The sequence below is a fragment of the Taudactylus pleione genome, unplaced genomic scaffold (genome assembly GCF_031769625.1).
Source record: "Taudactylus pleione unplaced genomic scaffold, aTauple2 ptg000652l, whole genome shotgun sequence".
Lineage (NCBI taxonomy): Eukaryota > Metazoa > Chordata > Amphibia > Anura > Myobatrachidae > Taudactylus > Taudactylus pleione.
The window spans coordinates 3,101,707-3,119,691 of NW_028285054.1; the positions used below are offsets into that span (position 1 = coordinate 3,101,707).

The window sequence follows — 17,985 nt, forward strand, 5'->3', positions numbered from 1 at the left end:
GTTTTCACAAAGTTTGCTGCGTCCGTGTTTTTAGACCTTTTTGTCAGATGTTACTATGGTATAATACTGAAGTTAAATTACAAGCATTTCATAAGTGTCACAGGCTTTTATTGACAATTACATTAAGTTTATGCAAAGAGACAATATTTGCAGTGTTGACCCTTCTTTTTCAAGACCTCTGCAATTCGCCCTGGCATGCTGTCACTCAACTTCTGGGCCACATACTGACTGATGGCCGCCCATTCTTGCCTAATCAATGCTTGGAGTTTGTCAGAATTTGTGGGTTTTTGTTTGTCCACCCGCCTCTTGAGGATTAACCACAAGTTCTCAATGGGATTAAGGCCATGGACCCAATATTTTGATGTTCTGTTCCCCGAGCCACTTAGTTATCACATTTACCTTATGGCAAGGTGCTCCATCATGCTGGAAAAGGCATTGTCCGTCACCAAACTGTTCTGGGATGGTTGGGAGAAGTTGCTCTTGGAGGATATTTTGGTACCATTCTTTAGTCATGGCTGTGTTCTTAGGCAAAATTGTGAGTGAGCCCACTCCCTTGGCTGAGAAGTAACCCCATACATGAATGGTCTCAGAATGCGTTACCGTTGGTGTCGACCTATTGACTGTCGACTTATTTATTGTCGATCTATTATACCACACCCCTCTCTTACCACACCCTGTCCTCTATCCCCTCCCCGTATTACAATGCCCAAACACATGTATATCATTTTCCTGCTGTGTCAGAACGACAGCGAACTGCAAAGGGTTGACGTACTCAGTAACCAGACAACCTGTGTGGTTTATATTTTACTATGTCAACTCATTTCTTGCGGTCATACCACATTCTTCTAAGCATTAGCTGTCCAGCACAGGTTACTATTTAACAGACAATACAGCAGGTGCCCACTTATAACACTTTTGGCTAATGTTAAATTACACGTACAACAATGCAGAAGAGGTTGACATCATTTTGGATTTGTTTCTTTTTCTTCTTTTACAGACAGAACTACTGCCAGTGACCATAGCCAGCTGCAGAGACGCAGTATTATTGCTTTGTAAAACGTGACCCAAATCAATCCCTTCAATATGTGCCCTAGTTCCCCCCCAAAAAACTGTAATGTTTCCAAGGCAGGAAGATCCCACTATTTCTAGCAGTTAACAGGTTGGTAATTAAAGGGGGTTGGTGAAATGGGGCCCCCTTAATCGGGCCCCATTTATGAAGTGAACCGAGAAAGCTCCGCAAAATGTCTTGATTTGCGCTGATGTGTCTATATAGTCCACCCGTCATACATCCAGGTGTACGTCTCCTCTATGCTTTTGGGAAACGCCCCTGCAATCTACAAGCTCACCTGGCTGAGCAGATAGAGAAGGCGGTCAATGTCACATCAGCCTGCAGCCCCCAACCACTCCACACACCCTTTAGTGAAGTAATAATTGTAGTGTTAAGTTTAGCACCCTGCACCTGTCACAACCCGTACAGTTCCTCTTTCCTGCCTGGGGTATCGCTCTCTGCTCTGGTGCTTCTAGCACTCAGCTGATGCAACAAACTGCTGAGATACAGTCCATAATGTGCTAGAAGCACCAGAGCAGAGTGTGAAAAACCAGGCAGGAAAGAGGAACTGCACAGGTTGTGACAGGTGCGGGGTTCTAGAATGATAACTAAGGGGAGAATTCAATTAGGTGAGAGCTTGCAAAAGGCGAAAAACTCGCAAACTTCGCCTTTTAATTCACATACAGTCGCTTTGACTTCTGTGGTCATGAAAGTATTTGAGCGATTAGTTTTGAATTATATAAAGGATATTGTAGGCCCCCTCTTGGACCCTATGCAGTTTGCCTATGGGGCAAATAGGTCGGTGGAGGATGCAGTCAATTTAGGGCTGCATTTTATCCTGCAACATCTTGACTTGCCGGGAACATATGCTAGGGTCTTATTTGTTGACTTCAGTTCAGCGTTCAACACAATTGTTCCAGGAAAACTTTACCCAAAGCTGGTTGGTTAGGGGGTTCCTGGTTCGATAAATTGCTGGATTATTAATTTGTTAGAGAATAGGAAGCAACAGGTGAGGTGGGGTGGGCTTACATCTGGTGGTCGAATAATTAGTACAGGGGCCTCTCAAGGATGTGTTCTTTCACCACTGCTTTTTTCATTGTACACAAACGATTGCACTTCTAGTGAGCCTTCTGTGCGATTATTGAAATTTGCAGATGACACTACCATCATAGGTCTTATTAAGGAGGGTGATGAGTCTGCTTATAGGGGAGTGATCGAACGGCTGGCCAACTGGTGTGGGGAGAATAACTTGGAGTTAAATCCACTGAAAACGGTGGAAATTATAGTGGATTTCAGGAGGTGGCAGGCTGAAATGTCTCCTGTTGTTATTAATGATACGGTGGTGGCAGTGGTTGAGTCCTTTAGATCCTGTGAAATCACCCCAAAAACCTAAAGTGGGGAACAAATGTGGACTCCATCGTAGGGAAGGCTCAGAAGAGGCTGTATTTTTTGCGCCAGCTTAGGAAGTTTAATCTGCCACAAGAACTGTTAGTTCTTTTTTATTCAACAATAATTCAGTCTGTTCTTTGTACACCAATTATTGTCTGGTACAGTTCTATTACAGAGCAGGAGAAGAACAGACTGCAGAGGGTGGTTAGGGCGGCGGAAAGAATCATTGGTATTGATCTCCCGCCCCTTCAAGATCTATACTTAGCCAGGATTAGTAGGCGAGCTGGTAATATTGTGGCAGACGATGCTCATCCAGGTTGCCACTTGTTTCAAAAGTTACCCTCGGGTAGGCGGTATAGGTCACAACGGACGAGAGCTTCCAGACATCTGAACAGTTTTTTTCCGCAAGCTATTAAGGTGTTAAATAATTGAGGGGGGGCTGTTGTTGTGGCATGATTGATTGTTTTTTGTTGTTGTGTTTTCCAAGGGATGTGTGTTAACCCGGATCTAATTCCTTGTATATTTATGTATGTATGTATACTTGGCCAAATAAAGCTGAATTGAATTGAATACTTCGCCTTCCTGCGCACAACCGAGATACGCACAATTCAAGTACAAATGCCAATTCGCACTACTAGCGGTGAGTGTGTGAATTTTGTCCAAGAAGTGAACAGGGAAAATAGCATGAAAACGTGGGGAGACCATCCTGGACCCCCAAAAAAGTGAAAACTTTGTTAGCAGAATCATGTAGAAGACTGTTAGTGGGCATAAGGATAGTACTGTATAATTTTAAAATGTGTAAAATGGCTGATTTGTGCATTTGTGCAAGTTAAATAAATGTAAAAAGCTGTAGAATTTTTTTTTTTTATTACAAAGGAATTAAACAGAAAATAGCAACTTTAAAAAAAAAATTTTAAAAAAATTATAGCAAGCAATTATTTTTTTGTTAAAACTTGGGGTGCATTGTTTAGCTAAAAAGCTTATTTTGTGGTAATTTTAGGCCATTTGATTTTCTTTACCCCAAAAATGACATGTAATTATTGGCCCAATTATGCCAATTAAACAATTCCAAATGCCTAATTAGTCAACCCTAAGGTTAGGGTTAGGGTTAGGTACCTGGGGGAGTGTTATGGTTCGGTTGCCAGAGGGACGGCGAGGGTTTGGCAGTAAGGGGAGGGTTACGGTTAGGCTAGGGTTAGGTTTAGGCACTAGTGTGATGGTTAGGGTTAAATCACAAAAATACCCAAAACATTTTTTTATCATTGTTGTCGGCCATTTGTGCGTCGACCTTTGCTAGTCAATCTTTTGACCATGTCGACCATCTGGTGTCTACCTATTGACTGTCGACTTATTTATTGTCAATCTATTATACCTCACCCCTCTCTTACCACATCCTGAGCCTGAGGGTGCTGATATCGGGGTCCGGACACAGGTGGAAGAAAGTCCGACTGCAAATTAAAACTGCACATACTAGCAGCAATGTAGGAGACAAGTCATTGGGGGCAATTAAATTAGCATCAGGGGGATGTAACTCTCGGGTTAAGAGCCCGTAGCTATTCAATTACTCCCACGGTAAGCCCACAACTAGACTATATCACGGGAATTAGCGCTTCGGGGCTAGTCGCGAGTTTACTGTGTGTGGTAACTGCATCGCACCTGGAATTTAACTCGGGAGGTGCAGTTTACCCAGGCAAAAGAATCAATTCAGCAAGACATAATAGGGGAGATGTATTATAGCGGAACGTATCGACCCGCTATAATGCTTCCTGCTTCTCCTCTTTACCGAGGCAAAGCAGGAAGCACTAACAATGAGATGCATTAACATCTCATCGGCCAGAGCAGGGGAGTGAAAACTCCCCCCTCTGGTGATCCCTGCTAGAGCACACAGCGTATCGGCCTGGTGCTCAGCATAGTGCTGATGCGCTGTGTCTCACTCCCAGCCTGCTCCACTGAGCAAGTGCAGGATCTCACCAGTATCATGAGATCCCGCCTGCAGCCCCCGCAGCAGGAACAGCGCTGTCTCTGCTGTGGGGATAGGGTAACACCAGCAGGAGTTGTCGATATCTGCAGCTGGCGGAACGGTCAGGCGAACTGACAGTTCATACATTGCGCAGGCTATCGACTCTGCTATCTTATAGATAGTAGTGCCGATAATGACAGGGGCATATAGTGCCCCTGCCAATTACCGCCCAGCCCCCCATTAATACATGGGGGAGAAGCGGTATCAGCGCACATAACATAACGTCTGCATTTCATATATCTCCCCCATTGCCTGACTCTATATACGACAGTCAATTTGATTCAAACATCTGGACTCAAGCATGGGTATTCTTAAAACCTGGACTGTAAATGGCGGCGTTTGGGAAACCGTGCAGTACGGTGTACAGGTATCCTGTCATCCTGTTCAACATTGAGAGAGAGAGACTTTCATTTCTATTGCCTGCATCAATTTTAGGTTTCTGGGCAAACTATTGACACTACCAGATAGTTCAGTGTTTCCCAACTGCAGCCCCTCAGGGACACCTAAACATTCATGTTTTACAAATCTCCTAGTTGAGCATAGATGTATTAATTTGTGGCTGTCCCATCTTAAAATATCCACATGTGGAGCTAATTATTTTGATAGTGTTACTGAGGAGATCTATAAAATATGCAGAGTTAGGGGTCCCTGAGGACTGGAGTTGAGAAACATTTAGGTAGTCACTGGGGGGTGATTCAAGTAGCTGTGGGAGTTACCACAGGGTTTTAGCTACCGGATTCAGTGCCTGGAGCTATGCAATTATATCCTGTGGTAAGCTCCACGGCTAATGTGCAATAAGGCATAGATTCCTGGTTAAAAGCCCGGAGCTATGCAGTTACAGTGTGCAGTAAGCCTTATGGGTGCACATGGATTTCTTTACGCCTCAGGAGGGTGCAAACAGAAATCGGTGTTAAAGTACACCATTGGGGCCTACCACAGGCGATAGCTCTGGGCTCTTAACCCAGGAGGCAAAGCCTGCGGTAAGTCCTGTGGCTAATTGAATTTCCCTCAGTGTTTCACAACTCCAGTCCCCTGGGACCCCTAATACTTGGCATGTTCTACAGATCTCATGGTTCAGGACTTGCTAACCAGCTATTGTGAAACTACAAATGCAAGCATGCTGGGACTTGTAGTTTCACAACAGCTGGAGAGCCACAAGTTGGCCAGGCCTGTCCTAGTTGGTGTATAGATGTACTCAGTACTGGCTAACAGAATTTTAAAGGCCCCGGCGTGCTAAGAAGGACTGTTTGACGCGAATGAAGGGACAGTGCACGAGGGCAGTGCACGAGGGCAGTGCACGAGGGCAGTGCACGAGGGCAGTGCACGAGGTCACAGGTTAAATGTGAGGAGTAAAGGAGGGTTGGGATTTAGCATATAGGCAATCTTTTACCCAATGAATAAAATTGGGGCTTACAGAAGTTGTGCAGGTAAGTTAGAAATATTGAAGGGAGAGTTAAGTGAATGTTCCAACTGGGGGAAGGTATTTCGGTGTTTTAGAACATGCATTACTGTATTTAAAGTAACTGTTAATTTAAGTATCCTGTTAACAGTATCAATATAGCACTATTCATTGTATAGGGTAGTAATAAGGTATAACGCTTATAAGGTGTTTGTAACTTAAAGACTTTACAAAGCGCCCAGAGAACGGTTTCTAGAAAGGTTTACTAGCTGAGAGAATAAATAGGGGTACTCTCTCTTTAAGGATTTAGGTGAGGGTCTGAATCAGGCCCAGGGATCCAATCCGGATCAGACCTGGAACTTAACCCTTTCATACTGCGGTGCCGACCCAGGATATTCCAGAGTCGGCGCCGTTCACACCGGAGCAGAGTCTGCAGTGGATGCTTGGAGAGGATGTCATTTCCAAGCGCCACTGAAGCCGGCCAATCGGGCGGCATGTGGCACGATCCAGGTCATCATGACTCAGATTGCGCCGTTTGCACCGCAGGGTTTCAGGGGCTGTTCCCCTGTTAAACCCTGCAAGTTACCTGGGTTGGATTACCGGGTCACTTGACCCGGTAATCCAATCTTAGCCCCTTTTACACCTAGAAGCAACCTGAGTTAACCCTGCAATAACCCGGGTTTTAGCTCTGGTGTAAAAGGGGGTATAACAGTTCAGGTTTCAGGTCTCCTTACAGAATCACAAATTAAATAATTAGAACCACTTGTGGATCTTTTAAAATGTGTTAGTAAATATGTGCTCTGTGCTCCAACAAGGAGATACAGAAAACATGCAATGTGAATCCATGGGACTGATTTAGGAGCACTGGTATAGGAAAGCACTGACCTACACCGTAGTCAGGTGTTACTTATGTGTGGGCAAAAATGTGGTGGCAGATTATTATTACATTGGAGAGATCTACTTGGCTGAACTGCAACATGAAAGAACAAAATGGGTCCCAATAAGTTCTAGAATGAGAGACCAGAATACAGTCATCCACGAGTTGGTGCACGTCAAGTCATTTGGCAAAGTGAGTCCTCAGCACACCATGGATATCCCCTAAATATCCTTTCCAATCTTATTTTTGCACTGCTCCACAAAATGTATTCAGAACAATGCGTCCTCTAACTAAGCGAACTCTCACTATGCCCAAATCATCACACACTTATGCAAAGGCCACCATCCGGTTCCATAAAGCTACGCACGTGGGTGGAAATCTAGGAGTACAAAGGAACAAAAGCCAATTTGGAACTCTAACCCCGGCTAATTGGAACTGTTTAAATGACCTTAACTGGAGGCAAAACACTTCCAGAGAGAAAGATACCCTCATTCCGGCTACTACTCCACCACAAGTCTAAGAAATTCTGACCAGGACACGTGGAAATTAGACGCTAGGAGAATTATATTTTCTCACTAGTTGTAAGTCTAGCAAATCCTCTTTAATTACACACAATTATACGGGGCAAAGTTTCCTGCACACTTTCAAATTACTAATCCATAATTTACCTAATGATCGCTAAAGACAAGTTGAAGAACCGGTATTGCTAAGGACACTAGAGAATGCAGACAACAAATTCAAAAGCAATCAAATCTATGCCAGTAATCCTCAGTAAATAAATAGCCGGTCACTAAGGATGTTACAGAGTAAATCCTGCAGAGAGCTCTTACAGCCAGCAATACCTATCTTACTGACAAGTCTAATGCTGGGTACACACTGGCCGATATATTGGCCGATCAAATGATCGGCCAATATATCGTGTCCCCATCGGCCAGTGTGTATGTATAATATGTCTAAACAACGTCGTTCACAGACATATCACTTGGCTATGCTGCACAGCCAATGAACATTTATGTCTGTAGACATATCTGGCCATCGGCAAGTGTGTACACGCGGTCAGCCGAGGGTGCAGAGAGGGGGAGGGAGGGAGCCACGAGCGGGTACTACTAAAGCTGGGCATACATGGCCAGATAAAATGCCTGTCAGACCAACAGACATTTTATCTGGCAGCCTGCCAGCCGAAGATGTCCATGGCATACACTGAGTGTATTAGTCCGACATCTGCGCTCCGCCCCCGGGGGAGGAGACATTTCCCTGTTCCATGGGAAAGAACACAGGAAATGTCTGTCTGTCGGCCGTGGCTGGGCGTACACTGCCCGACGCGGCCGACAGTTTTCCCCATAAATATCGCATCGGACGGGCAAGCTGGACAATCCGGCATGCCCGACCGAGCAATATTTAACACTCGGTCGCCCGCACACATGCTACAATTATCGGGGCGATCTGCGGATATCGGGCGGATCACACCGATTATTGTAGCGTCAGCTTTACCCAGGTCCGGCACAGCTCCCCATCCACAGCAGCCCAGCAGACGCTGCTGTGTGCTGGGCTGCACTGGGAGACTGTCCGAGGCTGCCAATGCAGCAGCCCGAGCATTCTCCTATGCCAAAGGGGGAAGTTATCAGGCTGATCGCGCCCTCCACTGGCTGTGCACCGGGCTGAGGGGCACACAGCGACCCCCTCCCCAACGCCACAAAAGCTTTTTTTCTCTCCCCCCCCTGAAGAGGGGTGGCCACGCCTTCCGCGGTTAGGCCACGCCCCCTACCCAACCTCCGGCCACCAGGGCCCGCTGCAGCATACAGATGATGGTCGTTCAGTGTGTATGAACGACCATCATCTGCAGATATATCTGTCAGGTGTGTACCCACCTTAAGACAGGCATTCGCGCAGTAGTTCCAGAAATAAATCCGGTGGCACTCACACTCTCTTCAGCTGGGGGGTGGGAGATAGTGGCGAGGTCAGGGATTCCCGGCTGTAGACCCCACTCTCGCTGTAACCATCATCTATTGGCGAAGGAGCTGACAACGGTGAATCCATATTCAGATCTATTTTCATGGAATCCGGGCTGTCCAGGTCAGACAGACTGCCACTGATTCGGGCTCTCTTCTTAGCAGCACTGTTCCGCAAGTGTCGGAGAGAACTTATCATCTACAATAGGAAACGAAAACAGATTTGTAAAATGAATCAGTTGGGATGACAGCATGCGATACTCTAGCGCTACATTTACATTTTTCCTTTTAACAACTTTTTATTGATTTTTGTTTTTTAAAGTAGCAATTATAATCTAGGGGGAGGTACAGTGAGATTGCGGATTTGTGTCCATTATTTCCAAATGGAGGTCTAACCAATTAACAATGCATTTATTTAATATTTTAGATATCTCCTGCCCCTTTATCTATACATTGAACACAAAGTACTATAAAGTACCATGACGACATAGCCTATGGAAACACACACATGCATAAAACATGTGGAATGTTCTACAAATAACTCAGAAAACAAAGACTAAGCAAATGTCAATACATTTCATGTGCTTTTGTGAAAAACAGTTGTGTTTCCGAGGGCTTAAAGTGACACAAAAACAGATTCAGGTGTGTCTGGATACATGTTTGTTTTGTTTGAACAAACAAACTAAAAAAATTCCCTGTCTGTTATTTAAGTTTCAAAAAGTCTTTGAGGAATGCTTTTAATATGCTATAACAAATGTATTCCTTTTGACTAGATGACTAATTGGTTCAGGTGAATTTGGTTGCTATATCAGTCTCACTATAGGTTATGCGGATCCCCCGCCTGGGAACACAGACTACGCACCTTGGCAGCCTGGCCGTGGTCACTGCCCTACTCTCCTCCCCGCTTCTCTGCCCGACTCCTAGTTAAGAGGCAGCCTCTTTTTCAATCCAAGATGGCCGATGTGAAACTGCTCTATCCAGATAGAGCGGTTACACATTGGCGATCTTGGACTGAAAAAGAGGCTGCCTCTTCCCTGTGAAGTGGCTGAGACGTGGGGAGGAGAAGTTTTAGGTAGACTGGGGCTGATTAAGGGATGATCTATGGTGGTCATCCAGTACAATGGGGCCGACGGAATGAGCGTATCCTCACATAATACAGGACTCTTATGGGCTTAATTGAAATAGCCTCTGCTGCTAAAGTGTTGAGAGCTAGTATGTTTGCAGAGCATATATTACGTGTTTTCGCTCTTTGTGTGCGACAGAACCAAACCTCAACTACAGGTGATGCAGAGTCCACCTGTGACCGTTTTACCACGTAGGCGAAGTTCAGAGAGGACATGTCGACAGAATTGTGCCCTACACAGAGTTATGCAGTAGCGCGCTGGGGTGCCGAAACTGAAAGTAAAGTAATCGTATCAGCCTGTCCCTGGATATGATTTCTGGTAGAGCCGGGCGATCTTTATTTTCTTTTTGCCGCGATAAGTGGGTCTAAAACCAGATAAGTAAATATGCCCCAAAATGTTCTTAGAGGGCGATTCAATTCTAGATGCTCGACGGAGCAATTTCATTGTAGCTCCGTCAGGGCGCGATAGCCGCCAGCGCCAGTAGGGGGGTGCGAGCAGAAATGTGTGAGAAACCCCCTGGTTAGCGCGCCCTAACCAGAACTTTAGATGGGTTTAGCCATTTTACACGGCTAAACCCTGTCTCATAGGGGGAGAAGAGGGTGATAATTAATGAGCGCCCAAAACAATTGAATTGCAACACTGGGCGCTCATTTTATCACTCAATTATCGCTTCATAAAAAACAACTGAATAGCCCCCTTAGACTGTTATTCTCTACACTTGTCTCAATGTCTTCCAACTAGAACCTGCAGCTCTGCATAAGACCTGCTCCCATTTCAGTCTGCACTCATTCTATGGAATCCCCTCCAATTCACAACAAGACTTTCCTCTAGATTTCAAGCATTTGCTGAACTCCTCTCTTCAGACAAGCTGATCAGATTTCTTACCCTCCATAGGTTATTATTAATTTACTTTACAGAGAATATTTGCCCATTCACATCTGTCCCTGCCCCAATGGAGCTTACAATCTATATTCCCTACCAGTATTTTTTTGGAGTGTGGCAGGAAACCGGAGCGCCCGGAGGAAACCCACGTAAGCACAGGGAGAATATACAGACTCCACACAGTTAGGGCCGTAGTGGTTCAATCTGACTGACGCCCCTCTACACAGTTCACGCAAAACTTACATGTGTTCTCTTTCTATTCACAGACAGGCCTCTGACCCCCAACATGGCTAAATGACTGGATCACTAAGCCTACAACCAAACACTTTTTACCCCTGTAATCAGGCTGAAAATAATATGCAACAAGCAGCTTATAACCGCATGTATAATACTACTATTGTTCTAAAAGCTTGCCATCAGAACCGTCTTACAATTCTTGCACAACCACATTTGTTGTATTACCGTGTCTGTTCTGGACTGTAAAGGGCTATGGAATATTCTGGCACAATATAAACGTTAATCAATAAATACATTTGGTCAGTCAAGCATTGCATTATGGTCCTGACAGGCCGGTGTCTGTTGCCAGTGGCATATGTGTGACTTTATGCAAATGCCGGTACATAGTCCTCTCCTGGTGTATGGCCATGGGTCCGAATGTGCAAGGACTGAGACTCACACTTTCAGTGTCCATATGCTGAAATACTGCTTGGTGCAGATTCTCAGTCTGAATATGGCCTCTAGCTCATCTATATGCAGCGCAATAGGCCTAACGTGGGCCAGCCGCCAGGTCCCGTGCAATTCTGTTAGCGGAGGGCGTCTCTCTGACGTAAATGCATCTAAGTCGCAATGCAATGTGACTACGACGCACCAGGCAACTGCGCTCATTCATTTGATATGTGAGACGGAACTGCATGGGATGATGATGTACACATCAGAGATATAAATGTTAAGTTAGGATAATTTGCGCTATAAGTATTAGTATCATGATGTCTGATATGTGAAATAAAGAAAACTTGTATAGTACACAACAAACTTTGTTTTATTTTCTAACACATAAAATAGTATATACATTCACACTCAATACAATCTAAAATATAGATACAACCGGTTGTATTCATAAAACCATGGTGTGATATATATATATATATATCTCTACACACAAAATGATGTTAATCCTAAAAAGCTATATGAACCTTAATAGCTGAATTCCTTTTTGACATGTGAATCTCTTTAATGTAAATAATTCCCTCTGCTAAAATCCAGTTACAGTCTATTTCCGATTATTATGTACTAACCTCTTCATGATCATCCTCTTCTCTCATACTTAATTCCAAGAGGTCAATCGCAATATTCTCTTCATCACTGGTTTTCTCTACGGGTGATAAATCATTCCAAACAGAACTGTCTCTTACTGAATTCATTTCTGGAAACTTGGTCCCCTTGGTGATTGGAGGGAAGGGTTTGGATCTATTGAGATCTTTCCGTCCTGATGGAAGTCTCGTCATTGAAGCTTTAAGTGAAACTGGTGCGGCGTCCTTACCTGGAGGTTTAAATGGACAGAGAACATGAGAATGTATCTTTATCACTGACAAACTGAAAAACACACAACTGTTACAAGAGAATGTATAGGTGGTATCTGGTCCCTACACGAATTCGGGCTATTTTCCCTCAGTCCTCGGATAGGTGCTGGAGGGGCTGCGGAGGATAGGGGACCCTGGCTCACATTTGGTGGTATTGCCCTAAAATTAAAGGCTATTGGGAGAGAGTGCATCGGTTGATTCTACAGGTCACATATGTCTCCATTCCCTCGTGCTTATCCTTTTCCCTCCTCCCGCGAGCTGTCGGTAGCGGTGACACTCACCCAATCCCTTGTTAGGCACATTCTCAATGCCGCTAATTGTGCGATTGCATCATCTTGGACAAAACTGGACCTTCCGTCCATGGCTGCCCTGCAGGGCTCGTTCTGGCATAAATACAACCTAGAATATATCGCTAGTCAACTTCATGAAAATGTTTCTAAGTTTTCGGAGACTTGGGCTCCGTGGCTAGCTCAGGAGAGGCATTCCTAGCCTAATATAAGCTCTCGGAGGTGACTCCCCATGCCAACTCTTCCCTTCCTGCCCCTTACCCCCCTTGTCGTTCCTCATTAACACTCCCTCGCGTCCCCCCCTCTTTGTTCACCGTTGTCTTTCTTTCCTCCTCTTCATTTCTGATAGTGATATCCCTTATCACCTATAAAATAAATGGGGATTGATTCATTCTATAATTGCGAAGCCTATCTGTGTTCTTGTTATTTCTCATATGGCTAGGACAGTGTTTCCCAACCTCGGTCCTCAAGGCACACTAACAGTCCAGGTTTTCGTGATATCCAGGTTTGAGCACAGATGGTTAAATCAAAATAACTGAGGTACTAATTAAGTCTCCTGTGCTCAAGTATGGCTATCCTCAAAACCTGGACTGTTAGTGTGCCTTGAGGACCGTGTTTGGTAATCCCTGGGCTAGGAATATTGTTTATTTTTGTGTCATTTGACTCTTCCATGACAATGTATATGGAGATGTGTTTTACTTGTTGTACCCTGAAAATTCCAATAAACTTATTTAAAAAAAAAAAAAAATACATCATTATGCGCCTGCAATACAGTTGTGTAAGAGCTGTGCAGGGAACTAGATTTACCACTCTCCACTAATCACTGACACAGGGTACATCTCACTATTTCTAGTGTGACTCCAACACTGGTAAAGGTGCTCACATAACATAATAGAATAACACTACTTTTCTAAAAGTGTATCACATATTGGGGCTGATTCTGAGAGGAGAGCAAAGCAAGTAACTGTGCACCTTGGTAAAAAAATGCTGCACTGCAGGTGGGACAGGTGTGAAATGTGCAGAGAGATTTAGCTGCGAGAGGACCTTGTCCAAACTCAAATCTAAATTAGGGCTGACCATCGATGGGAAGTCCATCGATGGTCACCATCAATGGTTCCATCCGTGATAACTATCAATGGCACAAAACCATCTCAATGGCCACCAAAGCTGGCAGGCATGGTGGGCCGCGGGTCAATCAGAATCAAGGACTGAGCTAAGGTCCATGCAATGTGGGCAAAGCAGAAGCTAGATAATCTAGCACCTGTATATTATTATTTTTTTTTTTAAATTGAGTACATTTTTATTGGTTTATAGAAATACATTAACAAATAACCAAACAAAATAAATAATAAAAAAATAAAAATAAATAATATACACACACACATATATATACATTATCAAATAACAGTATCTGGAATATAAAGCCTAGATCTACAAACTGCATCCCAGATCCATTGCTTATAAAAAATCTAATATTAATCTGTATACCAAAACAATAAAACATAGAGAAAAAAAAATTATATATACACACACATATATATATATATATATATATATACACATACACACATATATATATGTATACACATAAAATATATATATATATATATATATATAAATACCACACTATACAAATATTGGAATATTGTCAAAATTAACACCTGAAAAATTGGCAAAATCAACTAGATCCCAATAAATTCTGCTCTCAACTTATCACACAGCACATTATATCCAACAAAGTAATAATCTACCTCATTATCCTAACAATAATATACCTGTCAATCATTAGGCAGTGCATGGGCATAACAGGATTTAAGCCAACTGCTCCAGATACGTTCATACTTCTTCTCAGCTTTGCTACAAATAAACATGTTTTTCATGTTCAACAGTGGTACGGACCAAGGACAGCCAAGCATTATAATCTGGTCCTGTAGGAGCTATCCAGAACCGAGCCACACATACCTTAGCTAGTGTACACATATTGACAATGTATTGCTTAAGATATCTGTCCACTACATCATCGTCCATACAGCCTAAACAGCACGTCAATGGCGTAGCTAAAGTGGGAGCAATACCTGTATTGGACAAAACTCTCAGAACCTTATTCCAAAAAGTGCTAACCACCGGACAATCCCATAGAAGGTGCCAGAAAGTACCGCTACTAATTTTACACTTAGGGCATATGTCAGATGCTCCCCCCTCCAAATTTTAGCAAACAAACAGGAGTTAAATAGGTACGGTGTAAAATAAACAGTTGAATCTGTTGAAATCTTATAGAAGTCGTGGAAATACGAGCAGCTTCTAGAGCATTATCCCATTCCGTATCACTTATAAGGCCAATATCTCTCTCCCACTTTGATCTAAGATGTGGTAAACTATCCTTATGATAAGAAGACAATATATAGGAGCATAAGTAAGAAAGCGTCTTCCGGGGACCTAAAGATAAAAGGAATGTCTTCAATGGGGATATTTGAATTAGAGGAGGGCCATCTGAAAATTGAGCTGAGAGAGCATGCCGTAATTGTAAATATCTATAGAAATATGATTGAGGGAGATGATGAGCTTCTTGGAGTTGTGCAAAAGATTTAAGAATTGAAGTGTCATATAAATGACCCAATGTAGTCACACCGTTAGAACCCCATGTCACCTCAAGCTGTAAAGAGGCCAGTTCAGGTAATATACGATAACTACATAGAGAAGTGTCTGGATCTAATCCCGTAAACTGTAGAATACTAGATACCAATTTCCATATCTTAATAGCTTGCATCAACAGGGGAGGGCCTTTCTGTATAATTCTACCCGCAAGCAAGGACTGCAATGGTGTAAAGTTAGGGAAAATATGAGAAACCAACAAAACGTGCAGGGCATTAGGGGAGTCATCTTGAAGCCATAACCGTATATGTGCCATCTGCGCCGCATAATAATAAAATTTGAAATTTGGAAGAGCCAAACCTCCCCCAGACCTAGATCGGGTCAGAGCTGCCAATTGAATACGTGGTCGACGATTCACCCAATCCAATGAAGAAAGAAGACTATTCAAACGCCTAAACAATGTATCTGTAATAAAAACAGGAGAATGCTGCAAAACGGACACAAATTTTGGCTGCACCACCATCTTGATTAAGTTAATTCTACCAGTAACGGTAAGAGGGAGCCGGCGCCAGGACTGAAGTTTGCCCTTTAAGTAGACAAACAGGGGCTCAACATTCAATACTATATAGTCCTTTGAGGAATTAGTTATCCAGATACCTACATATTTAAATTTATTTACCCAACAGAGAGGAAGAGTGATAATGGGAACAGTCGGATACAACCCCCTAAGAGGAAGGATAGATGATTTGTCCCAGTTTATCTTAATCTTAAGACCAGAAAAAATTCCAAATTGTTCTATGACTTGAAGAACCACAGGCATAGCTGTTACATAGTCAGGCAAAAAAAGTAAATAATCTGCATATAAGGAAACTTTGTCCATTCTATTACCCAATTGTAGACCTATAATATCAGGGCGAGAACGTATAATACAGGCTAACGGCTCAATAGCCAATGCAAACAGGGTTGGGGACAAGGGGCAACCCTGTCTTGTGCCCCAAGACAGGGGGAAGGATGGGGCACCTGTATATTTTAATGCATAATAATTGGGATTTACGTTCCTGTTTAAGGCTTTCATTTTTGTTTTACTCTACTACATAGTTTGTTTTTTCTCCACCTAATTTACAAAAAAAAAAAAATGTATAAAAGAAACTTTATTCATCCCTGCACTGTATAAATTAAATGAAGGCCCCCTTGTCAAGTTTAAATACCTGTGGCTAGGTGTAAGCAATAACCTTAAAATGACCTGTGAGTCTGGTATTTTATAGCTCTTGCATGAATAACCCATCTATTACATGCTGTGCTGCCGCCCTGCACTTCCCTTGATCTCTCACCTTATAATTAGCAGGCGGAAACTTCACTGGCATTCCAGAAATACAGAGCAGAAAGCTGACCCATCATTCTTCTGTCCTGCTTCTATGAAACTAACTAGACGATGCTGTGGGAGCCCCCGGGCTCTCTCATTCATTTTGAGGTAGGAGGTAATGCTTTTGTCCACTGAGAAGAACCTATACCTGGCCACACTAGGCTGTGGGATGGCCAAATCTCTTGTAGTTTTGGAAATACATACATATATGTATCTGAATGATCAGCTCGGGTCATATAGCTCCAATGGAGAATGCTGGGACTGAATTAATAAACTAGGATAATGGACTTCTCCACCTTACACTCTATCCAATATGTTAGTGAGCAAGTTTTCCATACAATCAGTGCCACCTCACATTCTCTCCATCCCCTTAAAGTGGAAGCTGTTGGTGGGGGGAGCCTGTCCCGAGTCAGATCTCTGGCTCCGTTTGGGAACATGCTGGGGGAGGTGCGCCCCACTACCACTACGAATGTTAGACAAGGGACATACTTTACAAAATTATTATATAGATAATAATTACAGTCAGATGAAGCATACTTGGCCACTTTAACGGATCATCCAGGAGGCTCCTTAAAATCACGTGGCTCTCCCGGTCACTGGGAAGAATGGACAAGTCTCCCACAGCCGCCCTTCACTTATCAAGTGGGTTGTACAGGTGGCCAATGACACAATTCATATTGAATTGCGTCATTATTGCTCCGTCCCCCGCTTCACAATACCGCTAATCGCGGCACTGTATAGTGGGGGCCAACAATAATGGGTTCACGACATCATACCCGGGCACCACCCAATTTTTCCACGGCCCCCGCAGTCCGGCATGGCTGTCCCCTGCCAGGAGGGGCAGCCCAGAAAGAAAAATAATTTACCAGACAATGCAGGCAAAGGCTCAGCGTGGATGCCGGTGTTGGCAGATGCCAGTTTCATAGAAGAATTTCTGGTCTTAACTTCTGGAGTTTTCACATAGCGTTTGTGGGGAACATCAACCGTGGCGGGCAGCTGCAAAGAGAAACATACAGGATCCAACATAATACATAAAAAAACATACTATTTTTATAATAACAACAACATATAAAACAGAAGATGAAATGTAAAAAATGAATCCTACGGTTAACACATTTGTGTCAGAAACTAAACAAATAAAGCAAAAAAAAATTAATAATAATTGTATTCTTATTAGCATATAATTGTATATTTGCTAGAGGTGAATCTTTTTATTTATTTTTAACTATTTCGATATCTGAAGCTTGAATTTCTAAAACAATTTCCAGAATTTGTATTCTCTGAATCCTGGGGTACAGATTGTTATTTTGTTTTTAATGCACTGTAAAAAGTTAAATATTCTAAAAAATAAAAAAAGAGATAAAATAATAGATTATGTGTTTGGGTTGGCTGGTGTAATCGCTAAACAGTCTGACTAAAGCTGGGTACACATTAAACAACCCCGCAATCTTGCCGATGGTCGGGGCGATTACCGT

The 17,985-nt window shown here is 43.2% G+C and overlaps 1 protein-coding gene across 3 annotated transcripts in view; it reads right to left on the reverse strand.

Annotated features, from left to right (window-relative positions):
* Positions 1 to 17,985, reverse strand: part of TOGARAM1 (TOG array regulator of axonemal microtubules 1) — an 85,934-nt gene that overhangs the window by 39,415 nt on the left and 28,534 nt on the right. For all 3 annotated transcript variants that reach the window (XM_088455324.1, XM_088455321.1, XM_088455322.1), the window contains exons 3-5: positions 17,377 to 17,506; positions 11,984 to 12,228; positions 8,655 to 8,881 (exon numbers count right to left, since the gene is read on the reverse strand). In XM_088455324.1, the coding sequence (XP_088311450.1) occupies positions 8,655 to 8,881; positions 11,984 to 12,228; positions 17,377 to 17,506 (602 nt within the window). The remainder of the gene's footprint in view (positions 1 to 8,654; positions 8,882 to 11,983; positions 12,229 to 17,376; positions 17,507 to 17,985) is intronic.